This window comes from Gorilla gorilla, chromosome 19 (assembly GCF_029281585.2).
Source record: "Gorilla gorilla gorilla isolate KB3781 chromosome 19, NHGRI_mGorGor1-v2.1_pri, whole genome shotgun sequence".
Taxonomy (NCBI): Eukaryota; Metazoa; Chordata; class Mammalia; order Primates; family Hominidae; genus Gorilla; species Gorilla gorilla.
In genome coordinates, this window is record NC_073243.2 from 81,020,586 (window position 1) to 81,042,433 (window position 21,848).

The following is a 21,848-nucleotide window of genomic DNA, read 5'->3' on the forward strand; positions in this document are numbered from 1 at the left end:
AAAACAGGAGGGCAGTGTTTTATTTACTAGCTTCATAGCTTCCACTGTGATACCCCATGAAAGTGCAATGTAACTTTTGCCAAAATTATGCAATTTTTAGAAATATCATTTGGAAAGTAGCATATTTTGCAGGGAGGAGAGTGTTGCTTTTGCCTTTGTGGAACAGGCGTAGCCTAAATGGTGGGTATGGAATGGGGAGAGAGAACCATACACCATGAATTTGAGCTGAATGAATGCTGACCTCAATGTCTTCTTTGGCTTCAAGAGCTGAGTTATCTGGATGATTGTTTCATCTCTCTTCTTTGGCAACAATAGACTTGACTAGATTGAGTGGCATTTACTTACATTAGAAATGATGTGTTTATCTTTCTAAGTGCCTATTTGAAAAATATGTTTATTTCACAAGCTCAGCTAAATAGCAAAGTATGTTTAGCTGGACTGGTCTCACGGTGGTAAGGATCATCTATTCTTTCTTGAACTGGGGTTGAACTAACTTCAGAGGACCGGAACAGTTGGGCCTGCTAAAGCCTGAGAGACCTAAATTGTGAGGTTCTGAAGCATCTGAAAAAATTATATTTCTTCCTCACACATGATTACCTTTTCCAACAGCAGAGCTATCTAGTTCCTTGGCATCTCTCCCTTAGAGATGGTTGGATTTTATGGCTTTCATCCATACATGTTGAGTTTATCAACTCCTCCACCAACAGTAGCTGGTACATAAGTAGGAGCTGAATAAATCAATCAATAAATGTTGAATTCAGTTTGCCAAATTAACAGTCACCTCTTATTTCCAGTATTATATCATTCACTAACTAAACAAAATCCATTTTATTCCCTACAGCATTATCATTCTACTACTTCTTTTATGTGAAGAAAGGAGGTTTTTTTTGGTATATATATTATATATATATAATATACACACATATATACACATATACCAAAGTGTGTATATATATACACACATATATACACATATACCAAAGTGTGTATATATATACACACACACATATATACCAAAAAATATGTATACCAAGATAAATAAATATATATATATATATATATATATATATATATTTGTTTAACTTTTATTTTAAATTCAGGGGTATAAGTGCAGGTTTGTTACATAGGTAAATGTGTGCCATGGGGGTTTGTTGTACAGATTATTTCATCACCCAGGTATTAAGCCTAGTGCCCATTAGTTATTTTGCCTGATCCTGTCTCTCCTCCCACCCTCCACCCTCTGAAAGGTCCCAGTATGTGTTGTTCCTCTCTGTGTGTCCATGTGTTCTCATAATTTAGCTTCCACTTATAAGTGAGAACATGCAATATTTGGTTTTCTATTCCTGCATTAGTCTGCTGAGGATAATAGCCTCCAGCTCAATCCATGTCTCTGCAAAGGACATGATCTCATTGCTTTTTATGGCTGCATATTATTCCATGGTGTATATATACCACATTTTCTTTATCCAGTCTATCATTGATTGGCATTTAGGTTGATTCCATGTCTTTGCTATTGTGAATAGTGCTGCAGTGAATGTAGGCATTCATGGGTCTTTAAAATAGAATGATTTATATTCCTTTGGGTATATACCCAGTAATGGAATTGCTGGGTTGAATGGTATTTCTGCCTGTAGATCTTTGAGGAATTGCCACACTGTCCTCCACAATGGTTGAACTAATTTACTCTTCCACCTACAGTGTAAAAGTGTTCCTTTTTCTTTACAACCTCACCAGCATCTGTTGTTTTTTGACTTTTTGATAATAGTCATTCTGACTGGTATGAGATGGTATCTCATTATGGTTTTGATTTGCATGTATCTAATGGTGATGTTAAGCTTTTTTTTCCACATGTTTGTTAGCCACTTGTATGTCTTCTTTTGAAAAGTGTCTGTTCATGTCATTTGCCCACTTTTTAATGGGGTTGTTTGTTTTTTCTCTTCTAAATTTGTCTGAGTTTCTTATAGATGTTGGATATTAGACCTTTGTCAGATGCATAGTTTGTAAAAATTTTCTCCCATTCTGTAGGTTATCGGTATACTCTGTCAACAGTTTCTTTTGCTGTGCAGAAGCTCTTTAGTTTAATTAGATCCCATTTGTCAATTTTTGCTTTTGTTGCAATTGCTTTTGGCATCTTCATCATGAAATCTTTGCCTGTGCTTATGTCCTGAATGGCATTACTTAGGTTGTCTTCCAGGGTTTTTATAGTTTTGGGTTTTACATTTAAGTCTTTAATCCATCTTGAGTTAATTATTGTATATGGTGTAAGGGAGGGGTCCAGTTTCTATCTTCTGCATATAGGTAGCCAGTTATCCCAGCACCATCTATCAAATAGGAAATCCTTTCCCCATTGCTTGTGTTTGTCAGGTTTGTTGAAGATCTGATGACTGGAGGTGTGGTCTTATTTCTGGGTTCTCTATTCTGTTCCATTGGTCTATGTGTCTGTTTTTGTGTTTTGATTACTCTAGCCCTGTGTAGTGTAGTGTAGTTTGAAATCAGGTAGTGTGATGCTTCCAGCTTTGTTCTTAGTTTTTATTGTTCTTGTCATTTTTATTGTTATTTGAGAGTGGGAGGAGATGGCACATTCTAAAAGTACTTTTAAATCTATTAAGGTCTTTAAGGTTTCTTAACTATGCTCACAGAGTATTAATAATATTTGTATTACTTATTTTAATAGTATTTATTTGCTATTCCATGGCTACTTTCTATTAAGTATTGCTGTGGAAAATACTGATTTTGTTTCTACTTCTTTGGCTGCTCCTTCTCAGGAGCAGGGTCGTTGTCTTTACAGGCTCATTGTTCCCTTATATCAAAACATTTATTAACAGATTGCTCAAAGCTTCATCTTTGACTTCCTTATATTCTTTTCTATGTTATTTCTCAGACAATCTCATCCACAACCATGGTGATGTATTTACTGCAATAGACAGATGACCCATGCAGTTATGCCTCTGTCCTCCAAGATGAAGGGCCATAGTTTTAGTATTCCTTGACATCTGTGGTCATATGTCTCAGAGACACTTCAAATTCAACATGTTCCAAGCCAAATGTATGACCTTTGCTATGAAATTAGTCTTTTTCAATGTTCCATAGCTCAACAAATGGCATCGTTATTTATCAAATTGTACAAGCCTGAAACTTCAGGGCCCACCTGAAAGCTGCTTCACCCTTATTCTTCCATACCCAAAATATCCACTGAGTGCTATCATTTTCATGTATTAAATTTCTCTTCATTGTGTCTATTTTCCTCCATGTCTACACTACCACCCCTGGTTTCTACTGCAGTACTACTACTGCAGTGGTTTCCTTCATCCATTTTTAGTGGTTATGAATTGGTGACCAAAAACTGGAGAGTGTAAGAATATAACATTATTTATTTTCCTTAAATCAACCCTAAGTTGTACTCTTTCATCCTACCTCTGCACACAGAATGTACAATGCCCCAGGTTATAAGGGCCAAGCCATCTTGGAAACACTACAGTCATCAGGTACAAGCCCAGTGCTATTGAGACCTCAGCTACTGCAGCCAACATGCTACCCTCAGTGGCACAGGAAACTTTGGGGAGGCTGCTCCAGCCTTTGTTGGTCTCCCATATAATCCCCTCTGAGGCTTCATTGCCCCCCTTCATTGCCTGGGTTCTGGCCACATTGGTTTGCTCTCAGATCCTTGAACAAGTCATTTCTTCTACTTTGCCCCTCTTCCCAAGTGCCTTCACCCAATTAATACTTGTTTTCAAAGCTCCATGCATATGCCCCTTCTTGTCTAGGTCAGGCCTCATACCCCAAGGTCTTGCCCTAATGACACTTGTCATAGTGTGTAATTATACATGTATTTGTGTGGCTCTTTGACTGTTTGCCTATCCCACTGGCATGTTAAGTCCATAAGGGCAGTACCACGTTTGCTCTTGCTCATGAAATAAAGAAAGAAAAAAAAAGAGGAAAGAAGGAAGGAAGGAAGGAATGAAGGAAGGAAAAAGAAAAGAAAAGAAAGGGAAAAGAGAGACGGGGGAAGGAAGGAAGGAAAGAAGGAAGGAAGGAAGAAAGGAAAGGCTGAGCATGGTGGCTCACACCTGTAATCCCACCACTTTGGGAGGCCAAGGCAGGTGGATCATGAGGACAAGAGTTCAAGACCAGCCTGGCCAACATGGTGAAACCCTGTCTCTGCTAAAAATACAAAAATTAGTCAGGTGTGGTGGTGTGCACCTCTAATCGCAGCTACTTGGGAGGCTGAGGCAGGAGAATTGCTTGAACCCAGGAGGCGGAGGTTGAAGTGAGCCGAGATAACTCCATTGCACTCCAGCTCTGGATGACAGAGCAAGACTCCATCTCGGGGGAAAGGAAGGGAAAGAAGAGAGAGGGAGAGGGAGAGGGGAAGGAAGGAGGAGAGAGAGAAAGAAAACGAGGGAGGAGAACTTTGTGTTTTTCTTTCACTCTCAATTTTTTGAGGGTTTTTGTTTTGTTTTTAGATTAAATCTGCTAATCTCTTCCTTTGAGACAATTGCAAAACTGTTCTATATTAAGACAGTTCCTGATTTCAAATTTCTGTGCTACCTACTATAATTATTGAAAATTCATTACAATAATATTTGATGTTTTTTGAGCTTTACTTTGAGTCAAGCATTGTACTATGTTTGTTACAAGCATGTATAATATAATTCTTTCAACGACCGTAAGTGGATGCCATCCTTATTTACATTTAACACATCAGGAAATTGAAGACTAGAAGGCTCAAAGTCACACAGCTTCTCAGTGGTGTAGCAGGGAGCAAGGTCAGCTCTATCAGATTTTAGAGTCCAGGCTCATAACCACTGAGATTTACTACCTCCCACAGACTTCCTTTTTCCTTTTCCTCCTTCTCTTTTTATGGCTGCAACCCACTTAGCTGTAATGAGACAGGAAATTATGGTGGCTTTGGCAGAGGATTGATGGTAGATATAGAAAAGGTGAAGGAAGACTAGACAGCTGGATGAAGGGAGGGAGAGGAACAGAGGGAGGGAGGGAGGGAGGGAGGGAGCGAGGAAGGGAGGAAGAGAGAGAGGGAGATGTGGAGACAGGCAATGGCAGCAACCAGGGTTGAAAGCTATACTATTACTGGTAAGAACATTCTACCATTCCCTTAAAGGTTTTTTTTCCTCACATCCTAAATATTTCCATGTGTTTCAGAGAACTCTGTAGTAAACCAACCTCATGATCCATTTTTTGTGTCACTCTTTCCATGAATTCTCATTGGATATTTCTGCTCTCTTAGATTCATTTTTCCTCTGAATTCTTCACTTCATGAATCATGCCATAAAGCTTTGTACTTAAATTGTACTCTTTCTCCATGAAAACAGGGTATACAGAATAATACAAGAATAACAAACTCTGATGTAATTCCTGAATCTGTCAAATGTACAGAACTGACCTTAGTGATCACCCAGCTTAACCCCTTTCCCAACAAAAGTGAAATAAGCACACAAAATAAAACAGTAATAGCAAAACAAATGGTGGACCTTACACAGCAATCCATTGTCACACATCTAGTCATTTATGAATAGTATCATAATAGGAAATATTTGTTCTGATGAGATGGTTTGGTAATTTTTTGGGGTATGCTAAGTACTATTAATATCCTGACTTTGAGGAAATGGAGACATAAGGAGACTAATGACTTGCCCAAGGTCTCACAGCTAGAACTTGAATTCTATGTAAAATCTAGGGCTTGAACTCGACCATAGCTCCTCCAAAGCCCAAGTTTACTTCCATTTGATACTCACTGGGTTGTTACAGGAGGGAAGTCTTTTTCCTAGAGCAGGCTAGCATGTAACTGAATTTCTGAAGAAGCTGGCATAGCTATCTGAAAAGCAATATTTGGTCATTTGGATCCCACTTATTAAGTATTATGTTATCCTCAGCTTGGCTGGACTGAGTTCAACCTTTGTACCTTGTGTGAAGAAAAGATTCCCTAAACAAAATAATAATGCACTAAGGAGAGGGCGATAACAAGCTAAGTGTTTCATTGCTTTCTACATAAATAGATGTTCCTACAAATGAATGCCATCAGTTCATTAAGGCTGTATCTGTAGAGGGTTTGTAATTAACACATTTAACATTTGTTGGCAAATGTGTTATATTCTCAAGCCAGTATAATCTGGGACTTTCTAAAATGTTTTCTAAGTATAAACCAGTATTATAGAACTCTCCCATTGAAAGACAGAGGGCAACGGCTATAGCAGATGTGTCCAAATTGGCACTCTGGAGATGGGAGTGAGGGGTCAGCTATGCTTAGGGTCTGGCACAGACTTGCCTGTTTTTCTCTGATCCCTATTTGCAACCGGTGAACTCAGGACTTCTTTTTGAAGGCTTAAGATCCAATTCCTCATTAATCCACATTGGGCTTTCCCCAGTTAGATCACTTCTGACTGTATTATGCTTTGTTGATAAGATAAGCTAAGAGTAGGATATTTCCAATATTGTCTTTGCATTAAGTGCTAATGTATTAAGGAAAAAGTGTTCATTCATGATTAATTTTTTTCCTGGTGTGAGAAGAGGTTTCATTCTACTGAAAGACCTTTTGGCCATTGAAATGATGACATTATTTTTATTTGATTCAATTATAGTGACTTAAAAATATGTTTTTGCCTTTTTAGGCTTTGGCAAAACAAGCCAAGATTGACTTTGAAGAACAATTCCTTAAAGAAAAGAGATTTCATGATCAGATTGCGGTGGAAAGAGCTCAAGCTCGTTATGAAAAGCATTATTCAGTATGTGCAGAAATTTTGGATCAAATAGTTGATTTGTCCACTAAAGTGGCAGACTATCGAATGTTGACAAATAAGTAAGTATTTTTTTTGTAATAACAGTAGAGACACGATAGAGAATGAGGAAGGATAAGATTATAAAGTAGATACTAGGATGATAAGTAAAGAGAGAGAAAAATGATTCATGAAAACACTAAAAGGTGGGGTCCAGGAGACCTTGATTACTGACTTGATTTACTCACTGACTATTTTTATTTAAGATGCATACATGCCTTTTTCCACACCTTTTATGAAAATTAAAGTGGATCATAGACTTAAATGTAACTCATAGCACTATAAAACTTTGAGGAAAAAAATGGGAGAAAATCTTTGGGTTCTATGACTAGGCAACAAGTTCTTAGACTTGACACCAAAAGCATGATCCATAAAAGGAAAACTTGACAAATTGGACTTCATTAAAATTAAAAATTTTTGCTCTGCAAAAGACAAAACTTTATAAGTTGGACTTCCTCAAAATTAAAACTTTTTGCTTTGAAAAAGATGAACGGATGTATAGAATAGGAGAAGATATTTCAAACTGCCTATCCCACAAAAGACTAATATCTAGAATATATGAAGTAATCTCAAAATTCAACAATAAAAAATAAGCCAGTTCAAAAATAGGCAAAAGATATGAAAAGACATTTCACTGAAGAGGATATTTAGATGACAAATACACATGTAAAAAAATTCACCCTTGTTAGTCATTAGAGAAATTCAAATTGAAATCACAATGATGTATCATTACACACCTATAAGAATGGTTAAAATTTTTTAAAAAATGAAAACACCAAATACTGGCAAGGATCTGGAGAAAACCACTATTCATTGCTGCTGAGAAAAGTGAAATGGTACAGCCCCTCTGGAAAACAGTTTGGCAATTTCTTAAAAAGCCGAATATGCAACTCCCACGTAACCTAGCAGTTACACTTCTGGGCATTTATCCTAGAGAAATTAAGACTTAAATTCACACAAAAACCTGTATACAAATGTTTATATCACCTTTATTTGTAATAGCTTAAAACTGATAACAATCCAGATATCTCTCAACAGGTAATAAAGTGTGATACATCCATATCACGGAATATTGCTGAGAAATATAAAATAATAAACTATTAATACATGCCACAATCTGGATGAATCTCCAGATACTTAGGCTGCGTGGGAAAAAGCCAGTCTCAAAATGTTACATGCTCTGTGATTTCATTTACATAACATTCTTGAAATGACAAAGTTATAGAAACTGAGAACAGATTAGTGATTGCCAGGGGCTAAGAATGGGATGGAGGTGAGAGGGAAGTGAGTGTGGCTCTGAAAGGGCAACATGATGGGTTCTGTGGTGATAGAAGGTTCTGTATCTGGACTGTATCAATGTTAATATCCTGGTTGTGATATTGTACTGTGGTTTTGCAAGATATTACAATCAGGAGACACTGGGTAAAGGGTATATGGATCTCCATATTATTTCTTACACCTAATGTGAATGTACAATTACCTCAAAATAGAAAGTTTAATTTTAAAAATCAAAGTATATTTAAATAGCAATAGAATAACATGAAAGTGGGATAAATGATTCATAGAGACTACTAAGTGTGAACCCTGAAAACTTGAGACAGGTCTCAGTTACTTAGAAAGTTTATTTTACCAAGGTTGAGGACGCACCTGTGACACAGCCTCAGGAAGTCCTGACGACATATGCCCAAGGTGATCAGGCCACAGCTTGGTTTTATACATTTTAGGGAGACGTGAGACATCAATCAATATGCAAGAAGTAAGTACATTAGTTCTATCCAGAAAGACAGAGACAGCTCAAAGCAAGGCCCACCCACTGGGAGCTTCCAGGTCACATATAGGTGAGAGACTGAAGGCTGCATTCTTTTGAGTTTCTGGTAAGTCTTTCCAAAGAAGGCAATCAGAATATGCATCTATCTCTGTGAGCAAAGGGATGGGAGGCTGAGGCAGGTGGATCATGAAGTCAGGAGTTCAAGACCAGCCTGATCAAGATAGTGAAACCCCATCTCTACTAAAAATACAAAAATTAGCTGGGCTCAGTGGCAGGCGCCTGTAATCCCAGCTACTCGGGGGACTGAGGCAGGAGAATTGCTTGAACCCAGGGGAAGGAGGTTGCAATGAGCGGAGATCGTACCACTGTACCCCAGCCTGGGTGAGAGTGAGACTCTGTTTCAAGAAAGAAAAAAAAAAAAAAAAAAAAGGCAGACCACATAGCTGGAATTTCCAGACTAACTTATATAAAGTCAAAAGAGCTCATTCTAAAATGGAAAGTATAGTACTGCTTCTAAAGCAGCCATTTTTTTGATATAATAGCATTTTTTTCCTCACTTGTTTTATTTTGAATTAATAATTGATTCACCAGACCAGGTTTATCTGAAGTGAGCTGACAGAATTTGAATCTTTTGAGAAAACCGAATTGCTAGCCCAAAAGTATGCGTGGAATCTTAATAATGTCAGCTAACAAGGAAGATATTCAGGGCCCTAGAAGCCATAGCAGGTCATTTTCTTATTCAGGAGCCTCAGCGGATCAGGTAGGGAATGGCAAGGTCAGAATCTTGAGGAAAAGGAGAAGTTTGGCAAGAACATGGAGACCAATATTCGGTATGACTAGAGAAGCTATTTTAAAAATGTTCCTACTTTTGCCATTTTATCTGTTTCTATCCTCATATCCTTTAAGGATTTTATTTTCACATTTAATGTGAAAAGAATTTTACAGTAAAGGTCAGATAGCTGAGGTTTTTTTCTTCTATAGTTTTTTTCAAAATACATGGACTACTTTAGTGGGTTGCAATCATGAAGCCATAGAATGTCTACAAATGTCATAGTAAGTCATATTGAAAGAGAATATTAAAAGGTTGTTAGGAAGAAACAGGTAATTTTGGAGCTTTTTAAAGCCCTAATAAGTGGTGGAGAAAGCAAAAGGGAGAAGTACCTGAATATGAGATTTGTCAGGAGTTCAAGACCCCTGAACACACAGCCTTTTAAACAGGAAAAGTTGTTAGGTCTGTAGCCATTAAATAATAACTCCTCATCCCCTTCAATCCCCAGCCACTGATAATCTCTATCCTACTTGATGTCTCTGAATTTGTCTCTTCTAGGTACCTTATATAAGTGGAATAATGTATTTGTCCTTTTTCTGTCTGGCTTATTTCACTTAGCATAATGTCTTCAAGGTCCATTCATGTTGTAGCATGAATCAGAATGAAATACTACTTTTTAAGTTGTAATTTCAAGTTCTAGTCCAACTGTTTATGATCATGTCAGGACATTTCACACATCTTGTCTTGAAACCATTTTCCCATCACTCTGTCCTTGTTGTCTCCTAAGCATTCCTCAGGCCTCAGCTTAGCAGTCATTTCTTTAAAGAGACCTTCCTGGAACCAACAAGTTAAGTTGAGTCATACTGTTGTACTTTCCCATTGTATAATTCTTATTCAAAACTTTCATTTATGTATGCAATTATTTTTTGCCCTTCTTTCCCAGAGTCTGCTATTTAAGGCCAGGTATTCCATTTGCTATTATATTTCTAATGGCTAGTAAAATGTCTGGAACTTAGTGGGTTTGAAGAATGATTGTTACTTTATGCCATTGGTTCTTTTCACTTTTTTATTGACTGTTTCATAGCAGAACAATATATCTAAAAATAGTGAGTACAGTCGGAACACTTAGGTTCCTTAATTCTCAGCTCTGATATCAGCTTACTATGCAACCTTAGGAAATTATTTAAATGCTCTACTATCAGTGTCCTCCTGTGCAAAACGAACAAACTGAGTGCTTTTTAAGGCCCCTTTAAGAGAACAGTAGGTTTACATTTTGTAAATGATTTGTAACAGAAAAATCTCATATATATTAGTCTTATTGTCATTGCACATATGGTAACCTTTAAGATCAGTTTTCAGTAATTATTTCTGTCTGGTGAAAGTGAGCTAATTACATAAATATAATAAAAATACCAATGTTAAAAATCTATATTTGTCTAACCATTGATTCATCTCTACCTTTTTTTTGTGTGATAGTCTGATTCCGTATAAGTTGATGCATGATTGGAAGGAACTATTTTTTAATGCAAAACCCATATATGAACAAGCCTCTGTTAAGACACTACCTGCTAACCCCTCAAGAGAACAACTTACAGAACTGGAGAAAAGGGACTTGCTAGATACCAATGATTATGAAGAATATAAGGTACCTACTGATATGAAATAATTAGAATGCTACATAATAAATCCTTTTTCTTTAACATTAATTTTGTGATATTCCTTATTTCATTTCTACTAATAAAAAGACATGTTTTGTTTGCATTTTCCCTTGTTTTAATTTGTATGTTTGTACTACTTTTTAGATGCTTAAACTATACATAAGCTATTATCTATTGTTCCTAGTAATCTTAGGGGAGTGGTCTGAAAAACCATCAAGCATAGTAATTGTCTGGGTAGACAGATTTCAGAATTTTTAAAATGCTTTAATTTATTTATTAGCATTTTTCTTTGTATGGGCTGTGTACTTTTGCTTCAAAAACCATTGTTAAAAAGTATTTCTTTTGTAATCGATCTAAATAATAGATTTTTTTTACAGGCAAAATGAAAGAGGAGGAGGTCTGGGTTTTATGAATAGCATAGATTCAAACAATCTTTTATTCAAAGATTGAAATAAAAAGTATCGGGTGCCAACTGTGATTTTTAGAAGAACTGTTGTAAAGCCTTTGAGATTAGACAGACTAGAGCTACATTACTGAAATTGCCAACTACTAACTGTGCGACTTTAGGTGACCAGTTCATTAAGGGCTAATAGATTTCCATTTTTCAATTAATGGAAAGGGAATACTACTATACCTACTTCATTTAAAATAACATGAGTTAAACACTTAGCTGAGTGCACTTCATGTTGGATGCATATAATACATATCCATTTCTTTCCTCACCATCCTACTCTCCCTATCCCACTCCATCTCACCCTTAGAAGTAAAGGTATAACAATCATAGCTTTTGGATAGAAGTTTTGAGTGGATCAACAGCAATGGAATGAGGAGTGAGGCTTTTTATTAGAAAAATTACAAAATGAGTTCCGGAAGGTCAGTAAGTGCAACATGAAAAAAATCTATGAAAAGATGATTTGACCTAATTATTCACTGATAGTAAATACTCAACAAAGGTTTGTGGGACAAAGAGTGAATAAAATGAATGAATTACAGTGAACAAAGAAAAGTGCAAAATAACACTAACAAGTAAATATTACAAGAAGATAACCTTGTGGTTAAAAGATAAGGAAAAATATGAGATTATGAGAAATTAAATGTATACTATATTTTAATTAAATGAATCTGTATTTGTAGCACTAAGAGAATTATTATTAAGGATTGACTAGAACCTTAAAAGATATATGTGGATGTTTGTTTTGTATGGTTGTAAAATATACTAGACCTATTACATCCATCCACCTAAAGTATAATGCCATGTAATAAAATGCTTTGACAGTATCAACCTATGTTAAGGTATTTCTTTCCATTGTAAATTAAAAGTCATTTTATTTGACAGACTTTACTGGTTCATCGAATGTTTATTTCTAAATTACTTGTTAAACAGCTCAATCTCTATTCTTGTTGCTCTTACAAATCAGGAGACCTAGTAGGCTGCAGCTTAGCAAAGATTTTTGTCTCTTTAGCTATTTTCCTTGTATGAGAAATGGTTACCACAGGAACATGCTTGTCTTACCCACATCCTGAAGCAGATGATGCATTTCTTTTGCAGAAAATTGTAAACTTTTGTTAGGAGTTTGTGAGCATCTAGCAATGTACTTTATTTTGTGTATTGACTTTGCTGTTTTTCTAGAAATGAAAATTACCTTAGGATTTATAATATGTTTTCACAAGCTTCCTTCAACACCATAATGGAAAATATGCCATATACAGGTTTTAGGATATGCTGTAAACTATTATACTATCATTCTTTATTTTTAGATCTTTGGTCTCTTCAAGAACTTGTCCTAAATGTTCCTATATACAAGTAAAAAATAAATGTTTCAACTTGTAAAATATATTATCTGGCTTAAATAGTCTATCACAAGAGGCAGCGGAACAATGCATCCTGGCTTATCTAAAAGAAACAGTTGTCCACGTTTGTCATTATTAAATTTGTTCAGGAGTTTTAATGCAAATGTATTACTCAGAAATTCATACATTTGCTTGAACATAATGTTCATTATAATGTTATTGAACATAATGTTCATTATAATGTTATTGAACATAATGTTCATTATAATGTTATTGAACATTATATATAATGAACATTATTATGTTCAAGCAAATGTATTAATTTCTGAGTAATACATTTGCATTAAAACTCCTGAACAAATTTAATAATGACAAACGTGGACAACTGTTTCTTTTAGATAAGCCAGGATGCATTGTTCCGCTGCCTCTTGTGATAGACTATTTAAGCCAGATAATATATTTTACAAGTTGAAACATTTATTTTTTACTTGTATGTAGGAACATTTAGGACAAGTTCTTGAAGAGACCAAAGATCTAAAAATAAAGAATGATAGTATAATAGTATAATACATTTGCTTGAACATAATAATGTTCATTATATATAATGTTCAATAACATTATAATGAACATTATGTTCAAGCAAATGTATTATTCAGAAATTAATCTTCAAAAAGTTTATATTCTTAGCATACTTAATTGATGTCCATACCCTCTACCTTTAAAGAACTGACAGTTCCCAGTTTTGAGTTTGTGCTTTTAGAAGCCCGTGTTCTGTTCAAATAAGCTATTATGCTTAAAATTTTTAAATATTGTACCTAGAAATTGCAATTAAAACAGATATTTGCTTATGTACATGTCATATGTAGCTGCCAAAAATTTGACTCATGTCTTAACATTATTTCCTAAATCATCACACTCTATTTATGTGAGAATGACTGAATGTGAGGGAGCTCTACCCCAGTGGCTAGAAATAACATTTCTCTCTCCCAGGAAAGAGGTAAGAACAGCATCATGGAGCAGCCAGACCTCTCTGGGGTTCCTAGGCAACTACCACAGCATAACAACATTGAGTTATTTAGTAGAAAGTGAGGAAGGGCCCTTAAAGCCCAACGGACCATGGATAGCAGGCTAAGCCAGGAGGCCCGGTTCCTCTAGTGCAGCTGGCAGCACAGCCCCACACAGCAGCTAGTGGTTCTCAATCATGCAGTGGACTCCTGCCAGTGAACCTCAAACTCCCCCTAATGCAAATCCTTTCTGTGGGTCTTACTAGCAAATGAGTTGCAATTCATAGCGTTTCACTTTTACTAAGCTGCTTACAAGCAATTACTAGTTGAATGAGTTTAAGAGTTACTAAAATTTAGTGTTCATAAACTAAAATTAGCTCATGGCTATGGTTTCCTGAAGATTTGGATTTTTCTAAGAAGTCCCTGCCACAAAGCACTCAACCATTTTGAGAGCTCTACTGTGCATGCCCATAACCAAGTTATACTTGGAATTTCTATAATTTGGGGGAAGGATATTTCATTTCCAGCACATCATCCATGTTGTCTTAAGTTGTTCATGATTTTTAATTGCTGCTATTTTTTGCCTTTAATGGCAAATTACTGTTTAAGTTCATGATCAGGTGAGTTTGTTGTGGTTATTGGATTAACCCTACAGTGTGTGTTATAATGTACATTTTTATTAACATTATTTTTGGCTTATGATTTTCCGTCACCTGGACTTTAAGATGTGGTTGTATACGTTATGGTTTAACATGTGTACGCCTGTCACTACAGCACATGTATGGATAACTATCCCCCAGTTTTTTTACAATGACCTTTATTACCACCAGGTCTTTTTCCACCAAAGAATAGAAATATGGGACTAAATGAGCCATGGAGTTCTCTGTTTTCCTGTCTCATCTGAATTGTGTGGCCCAAAGACATCCCTGGATAATTGACCCAAGCACAGTGATAGATTTTAGTAGATGAATGTTAAGGGCATGTGAATCGATCACTTTTTTACATTTAAAACATATACATTGCATTGATCAGCTCAGGCTGCTATAATAATACACTATAGACTGGGTGGCTTAAACAACAGGAATTTATTTTTAATAGTTCTGGAGACTGAGAAGCCCAAGATTAAGGTGTTAGCCAGTTTGACTCCCCAGTGAGATCTTTCTTCCTGGCTCACAGAAGACTGCCTTCCTGCTGTGTTCTCACAGGGCAGAGAGAAACAGAGTGAGCTCTTCTCTTTTCTTTTTTTTTTTTTTTTTTTTTTTGGTGTTTCCAAATTCTTTATTATTATTATATTTTAAGTTTTAGGGTGCATGTGCACAACGTGCATGTTAGTTACATATGTATACATGTGCCATGTTGGTGTGCTGCACCCATTAACTCGTCATTTAACATTAGGTGTATCTCCTAATGCTATCCCTCCCCCCTCCCCCCACCCCAAAACAGTCCCTGGTGTGTGATGTTCCCCTTCCTGTGTCCATGTGTTCTCATTGTTCAATTCCCACCTATGAGTGAGAACATGCGGTGTTTGGTTTTTTATCCTTGCGATAGTTTGCTGAGAATGATGGTTTACGAAAACTAATCTCATCATGGGAGCCCCTCCCTCATGACCTCATCTAAACCTGATTACATTCCAAAGGCCTAGCCTCCAAGTACAATCACATTGGAGGTTAGGGCTTCAACATATGAATTTGGGGGAGACACAAACATTCAGCCATAATATATGCATTTATTCAGGATACTTACAAAATGTCACAGTATGGAAACTTACTAATTAAGTATAGGAACTTTTAATTTCACATGAAGTTGCTTGTTTTATGGCCTCTTCTGTTTCTTGCCAAGAAGTCTTAATTTTCTTGTCTTTTGACTATGAAGATGCTTCTATTGATGAACCTGAGCATTAATTCTAATTATTCATTTTAATATAAATGTATATAATTGCATTGTGTAGTACTGGAGGGCCCTGAAAAATATGATGGTTTCATCTTTTATTTTCAGATATGGAGGAATACAGCTGACCTCTAAGTGGACAGAGTAAGCACTTGCTTATGTGATGAAGGCTGAGATATTCTCTAAGGCTATTATTCTATTGTAAAAATTCTGCCTGTCATTGCACTGAATGCCTCACAATATCATTCCTTTGAATTAAGACATCAGCACTTCCTAAAATACAAACATTTCTCAAGATAGGCAATAAGAATCATGATCAGCCTCCAAAATAGAAAGGAGCTGGGAAGGAAGATTGATGTTGAAAGAAATATTCTCATATCATTCTAGTTTAGTTTTTAAGAGTGTGCCATTTCATACCTGCAGTTTCTTTTCTCCATTTGTTTACAGTGTTACCTCTAACTCCCTAAATTCCTTCACTAATGGTAAGGCTATGACTTTTGTAGACTAAGCCTCATTGTATCTTGGTTGGGTAGGATTCCTTTTTTTTTGTTTTTTCTTTTTTTTGAGAGGGAGTCTCGCTCTCGCTCTCGCTCTGTCGCCCAGGCTGACGTGCAGTGGCGCAATATCGGCTGGCTGCAAGCTCCGCCTCCCTCCCAGTAGCTAGGACTACAGGCCTACAGGAGCCCGCCTCCACACCCGGCAAATTTTCTGTATTTTTAGTAGAGACAGGCTTTCACCGTGTTAGCCAGGATTCTTATTTGTAGTAATCAAGCACACTGATTCTAACTTACAGAGCAGAACATCAATGTATTAGTTTTCAAAGAGGGCTCTATTTGCCCTAGGTCCGTGGTTATCAAGAAACAAGGCTATTTTCTAATTGTTGTAGGTCAAGGAGTTCAGAGGGCTTGATAGGGGTCTGGGACTTGTGTCTATGGAATAGCAGGAATAGAAGATGAACTTGGGTCATGTGAAAGGTATTTGGCTTCAAATTATTAACACTGGAGACAAGGTAAGTTCATTTGAAAACCATGGTAGAAATTGTTGAATTAAGGTATCAAGTTCAAGACGTTAGACCAGAATTGAGAAATGGTTTCCAAAAAGTTGGCAGCCAGACAGAAGTGGAATGGGATGTGAGAAGGACAAAGCCAAAGAGAGGAGTCCTGGATGCCTGACATGAATAAGATCAGAGTGATTGTCCACCACTCATTTTTATTTGTTCTTGATCACATAGAGAGAAGCCAGCCCTCTTCCAAGCTCCCTCCTCTGTGGGACCAGGGAAAGAGAAGGTGGTCAGGGCTTTTCTGGGCTTTCTACCACTGAGTTTTGGGTTTGTTCTCTACCTACTTTGGCAACTACAGGAGCCAGCTTCTATGCATCAAGCCCACTTTCCATTCAATCAATTCCTCGGAATTACCAGCTAGGATTTTAGAGTTGGCTATAAAGTTTTAAATTTTAAAACTATAGGCTGGATGCGGGGGCTCACACCTGTAATCCCAGCACTTTGGGAGGCCAAGGCAGGCAGATTACTTGAGGTCAGGAGTTCGAGACCAGCCTGGCCAACATGGTGAAACCCCATCTCTCCTAAAAATACAAAAATTAGCTAGGCATTTTGGCGGGCACCTGTAATTCCAGCTACTTGGGAGGCTAAGGCACAAGAATCCCTTGAACCCGGGAGTCGGAGGTTGCAGTGAGCCAAGATCGTGCCACTGCACTCCAGCCTGGGTGACAGAGTGAGACTCTGACTCAAAAGAAAAAAAAATGTTTTAAAGCTATGTCTTAACAGATAAATATAGGAAGAACACAATGGGGTTTGTGATCTTGAAAACTTGAATGGATCCAAGAAAGTATTTAAATTTTAATTTGGCTCAGATGTGTAGGACTGAGAACCATAAACTCTCCCACCTAAAAGACCCCCCCCACGCCACCACCCCTGTCCAGTGTCAGGACTTGTCAGCCATATTATTTGGTACAGTGGGCCTATAGTAGTCTTTGACACATTGATCAATGTCACCTCTAAGCTTTTTGGGGGTGGCTTATACCTCTTTGAGGTATCAATCTTAGCAGTGAAATAAAGAGGGTGGCAGTAGTCATTATAGAAGAGGGTATTCCATGTGGAAAAATATTGTGTGAATTTTGCAGTTACAAGGTAGGCAGAACAAGTCATAATGCCTATATATTTTGTGACACCAGAGAAATTCCAACCAAAAGTGTCTTTCTTACTATCCCTGGCTAGGTAATAGCAGTAGACAGGTGAATTCAGATGTAGATACTTCTGGAAACATTCCTTTAAATAGTAAGACCATGGAAATTACTATAAAAGTGATCCTGAGGTAGGCTACCACCTCACTGATAAATAAAGCATAGCTTAAGCAGTTGGGGAATGACATTTACTGTTTTGATAAGGATAGCCACCACCATCAGAATTGTTTGGTGGCCCCAGAACAGGGAGAAATCTGATATGAAGTCCAGGGTGATTCAGTCTCAAGGGCACTTGGGGAGCAATGCAGTGACCTTAGAGTCTTATTTTTTGTTTGTTTGTTTGTTTGTTTGTTTGACCCAGGCAGTTGTGCTTTGAAAAGCACTGGGCTGCTGTAATTCTCAGTGTGCCACATTCAATGCCTTGGAAGGGCCATGGTGGCTTTCCAGGGATAGAGAATGGAACAAGGAGTAGGAACCTATCATTTTGGGGTGACTGAACTACTTTTCCACTGATCTCCTGAGTCACTTCGAGCACAGCTGGAAATCAGAGTGCTAATCAGAAGCCCCTACCTATTGTTTGCATCTGATTGGTCACGGAATTTCAGCAGCACTGAAATGTAACTTTTTAAGAGAGAGGATCTCCCGGAATGGCTTAGTGTCAGTTACCCATGGTAATCAGACCTGCAGTCAGCCCAGTGATTCTGGCTGCCTGATATATTAGTAATTTGTAGCTCAGCGTTTCTAAAAAATAAACCTGTCACTGCTGAGCTTTCTGAACTTCTGAATATGTGACAAGCTGGAGTGATTGGATTGCATCGTGAGGTGCCAGGCTCTCTCCAGCGTGGGCCTGCAGGCCTTGACAGTGGCCATTGTCACACGCCGAGTATTGACCGTGGCCAGTGTAGATTTCCCTCCAAAAACAAGCATAAGGTAGATGCAGTCTACTGCCCTGGGTCTTCTTTTGCAATAGGCTAAAATTAAACATGCCTGTTTTCGTACCATTAGATTAGGGCAGACTGAGGAAGGCTACTCCTGGAACAGAAGTGATCAGATTACTGAGTGAAAGACATTATTGAATCAGGTCAAATTCATTAGATTTCCTGATGATCCAGAATTAACCATGATATAGTTCCTTAGGCAAGGCATTGGCCACCCACAATCTGCTTCTAACCAGAACACTCTTCAGCTCAGCATGGGGGTCCACATGGCAGATGAAGTTGAGCTAACCTCTGCCTTTCCCTCGATTGCACAGACTCTGCATTTCCTGGCAAGAGATGTGACCTTCTCTCTAGAGGTGTACCCACCCTGCCAATGTCAGTGAAAGATAGACACCCCTGCCCACTGGCTCCTCTGGAATCTGAAGGCCAGAGTGTCTGGTAGAAAGATGTGTCCGGGTAGCTAACCATACGCTGACCTGACTGGAGGTCAAGTGACTTAACAAGGCTTCAAGGCTCATGCAACAGGATCAATTCATCTTCCAAAGTTGTTCTGAGGCCTTCTTGAAACTGGGCCCCAACGCAGAGCCCATTCCATGACAGCTCCTGGATGAGAAGACAGAATTCAGCTGCACTTCAGCTAATCATCCTCTCTTCTCTTTGCCTTTTTGTCTAAGGCAGTATGTGGCAGCATCAATCTTTTCCACTGTCACCTGGCTATCAAACAGGTCCCATACAGTGTTCAAGAAACCCTGTGGGGTTGCCAGATTACACAGCTGAACTCCCCTTAGGGAAGATAAATAACCACACTTTCTGCCTCTTCTAAGAAACCTGGGAAGTTATTACAAATGTTTAAATCTGAATAAAATTTAGGCAGTTCTTCCAGATTTCGTCAGGGTTTGGGGGTAGTTGGAGGACAGAAAGCCCTGGAAGAGATGACAACAGAGGCTCTAAAAGTTAAAGTGTTACCTTACTACTTTCCCATGGAGTATGGCTTCATTCTGAGTGCCATATTCCCCAGGCACAGTAACTGGAATATAGCCACTAGACTTTTCATTCTACCCTAGCAATAGGTATACTTCTGTAGTATTTTATTCCCTCTGGTAGGTGACCAGGACAGACCCAGCCGGAAGGTCAGCCAGGAGATACAGTGCCAGGGGTTTAATTCTTAGAACTGGAACCAAGACAGTCAAGATAATTTCCCTGATGTGGCCAGAAACAGGAAGAGACAGAGGCGGGATCAAGCCAAGTCCTTTGAGCATGCCAATGATCAAAACTGAGATTGGGTGAGGACCAGACTAGAAAATGAAAACAAAGCTGGCAGGTTGGAAGCTAGGCAGAACTGGAACAGAACAGGACACACATTAAAGGCTTGGAAGCAAAGTGAGGAGGCTCTGGGCAATAGAGGCCACAAACAGAGCTAGAACATCTGCAGCTTGTTTTTCTCATCTGCCAGTCATGTGGAACACAGCTGGCTCATACTAGTCTAGGACACCCAAGGCAAATACCCAGTTAGGAATATGAAATTAACCAGGTCACAAACAGCTTCTGCCATAGAGCAGATTGTACGTACCCATTGACATGGGCTGCTCTTCCCCACTCCAGGACTCAGCCCAGGTGCTTGGATTTTTAGGACCTGCCATCTCCTGACTGTTTTAAACCTGACTTATTTCCTGCCTAGTTTTCTGGCATCTTTCAGGCTACTTATTTGAATTTCTGACCAGCTCTAATCTATTGCTACCCATGTTCAAGTGTGACAGATCTCTTCCCAAACATGGATTCACTTGGAAAAACTATTTACAACCGTAGGATTTTTGGTAATGTTAATATAGTCAATGTTCTCAAGGGATTTATTTTTCCCTAAGTGATGTTACCCATTTGTTTTAGGTGATTTGGGGATATTTCTATTTAAAAAATTAAGACATATCCTCCATATTTCCTCTGAGATAAAACATCAGAAAATTGAAATACTTTAATTTGTTTTTATACCTAAAAATGCCATTACAACATCTCTTTCCTCCCTGTTAAGTCTCTGGCATAGTTTGTTAGAAAGACCCAAATTAATAAACTGTTTTTCATATATTACATCTTAAATGAAATGCTTTTTGCTGACAACAAAAAAGAGATGCCTTAATTTAACAGAGATGCACACTTTAAATCATACGATAGGTTGTTACCTCGGGAGATGCTTCCTGTATTAGCTAATTTCATTCATGGTATGTGGATTTTTGCTAGCTTCTGTCTATGAGGATTATACTTTCTGATCTTGTCCCTAATTTTGGGTTATCCCTATCTTGTTTGGGGGCCTAAGTCATCTTTGTACTTAGTTAAAATTACTAAATTTGAATTTCAATTTAGTCACTCATTTATTCCGTTCACATATATTGAGCCTATAGTATTGATTGATTGACTGATTCAATAAATAGATATTTATTGAGTGCCTACTTCTACCAGCACTATTCTAGGTGTTAAATAAGACAGAGATCCTTCCCTCCCACTGTTCACAGTTTAGTAGGGATGAGAAAAAAACCATTCCAGAGAATGATGCTGTGTGGATACGAATAGGAGGTTATGAGACACATTGGAAGGGATGAAATTCAGTTGATTTGTGAAGTATGAGTAGACATCAGTTGATTTAAAGGTATTAATGCAAAACGGACCTAACCCTATAAGCTGTGAGTTTAGACTCTTCTATGTTTGTATTTTCTCCATGGCTTCGTTAAATTTCAAGCCTGTAGACCAAACTAAGCTTAGGAAGTGTGTTTGGGTGTCCTTACTAAGAGTCACTTCCAGCATCCAGACTTTTTCAATAACCTCTGAAGATATCAATCTTGGTTATTTCTAATAGTCTTCCAATGGAAACATGTAGACAGTGCAACAACTTAAAATGCTATAAATGGGCAATCGGCTTGTCCCTGGTTAAGACATCATTTTCTGCCCACGGTGTTTGGGCTTGAGTTAATAAATTACCTAACCTCTCACTAACTAATACTTTTTCTTTGGATACAATTTAACTATTAATTTGTCTATTTTCCAATAAGCCTAA

General features: G+C 37.7%; 1 protein-coding gene across 2 annotated transcripts in view; it reads left to right on the forward strand.

Annotated features, from left to right (window-relative positions):
* Nucleotides 1-21,848, forward strand: part of SPEF2 (sperm flagellar 2) — a 194,774-nt gene that overhangs the window by 42,788 nt on the left and 130,138 nt on the right. For both annotated transcript variants that reach the window (XM_055367707.2, XM_055367708.2), the window contains exons 9-10: nucleotides 6,627-6,814; nucleotides 10,805-10,973. In XM_055367707.2, coding sequence (XP_055223682.2) covers nucleotides 6,627-6,814; nucleotides 10,805-10,973 — 357 coding nt within the window. The remainder of the gene's footprint in view (nucleotides 1-6,626; nucleotides 6,815-10,804; nucleotides 10,974-21,848) is intronic.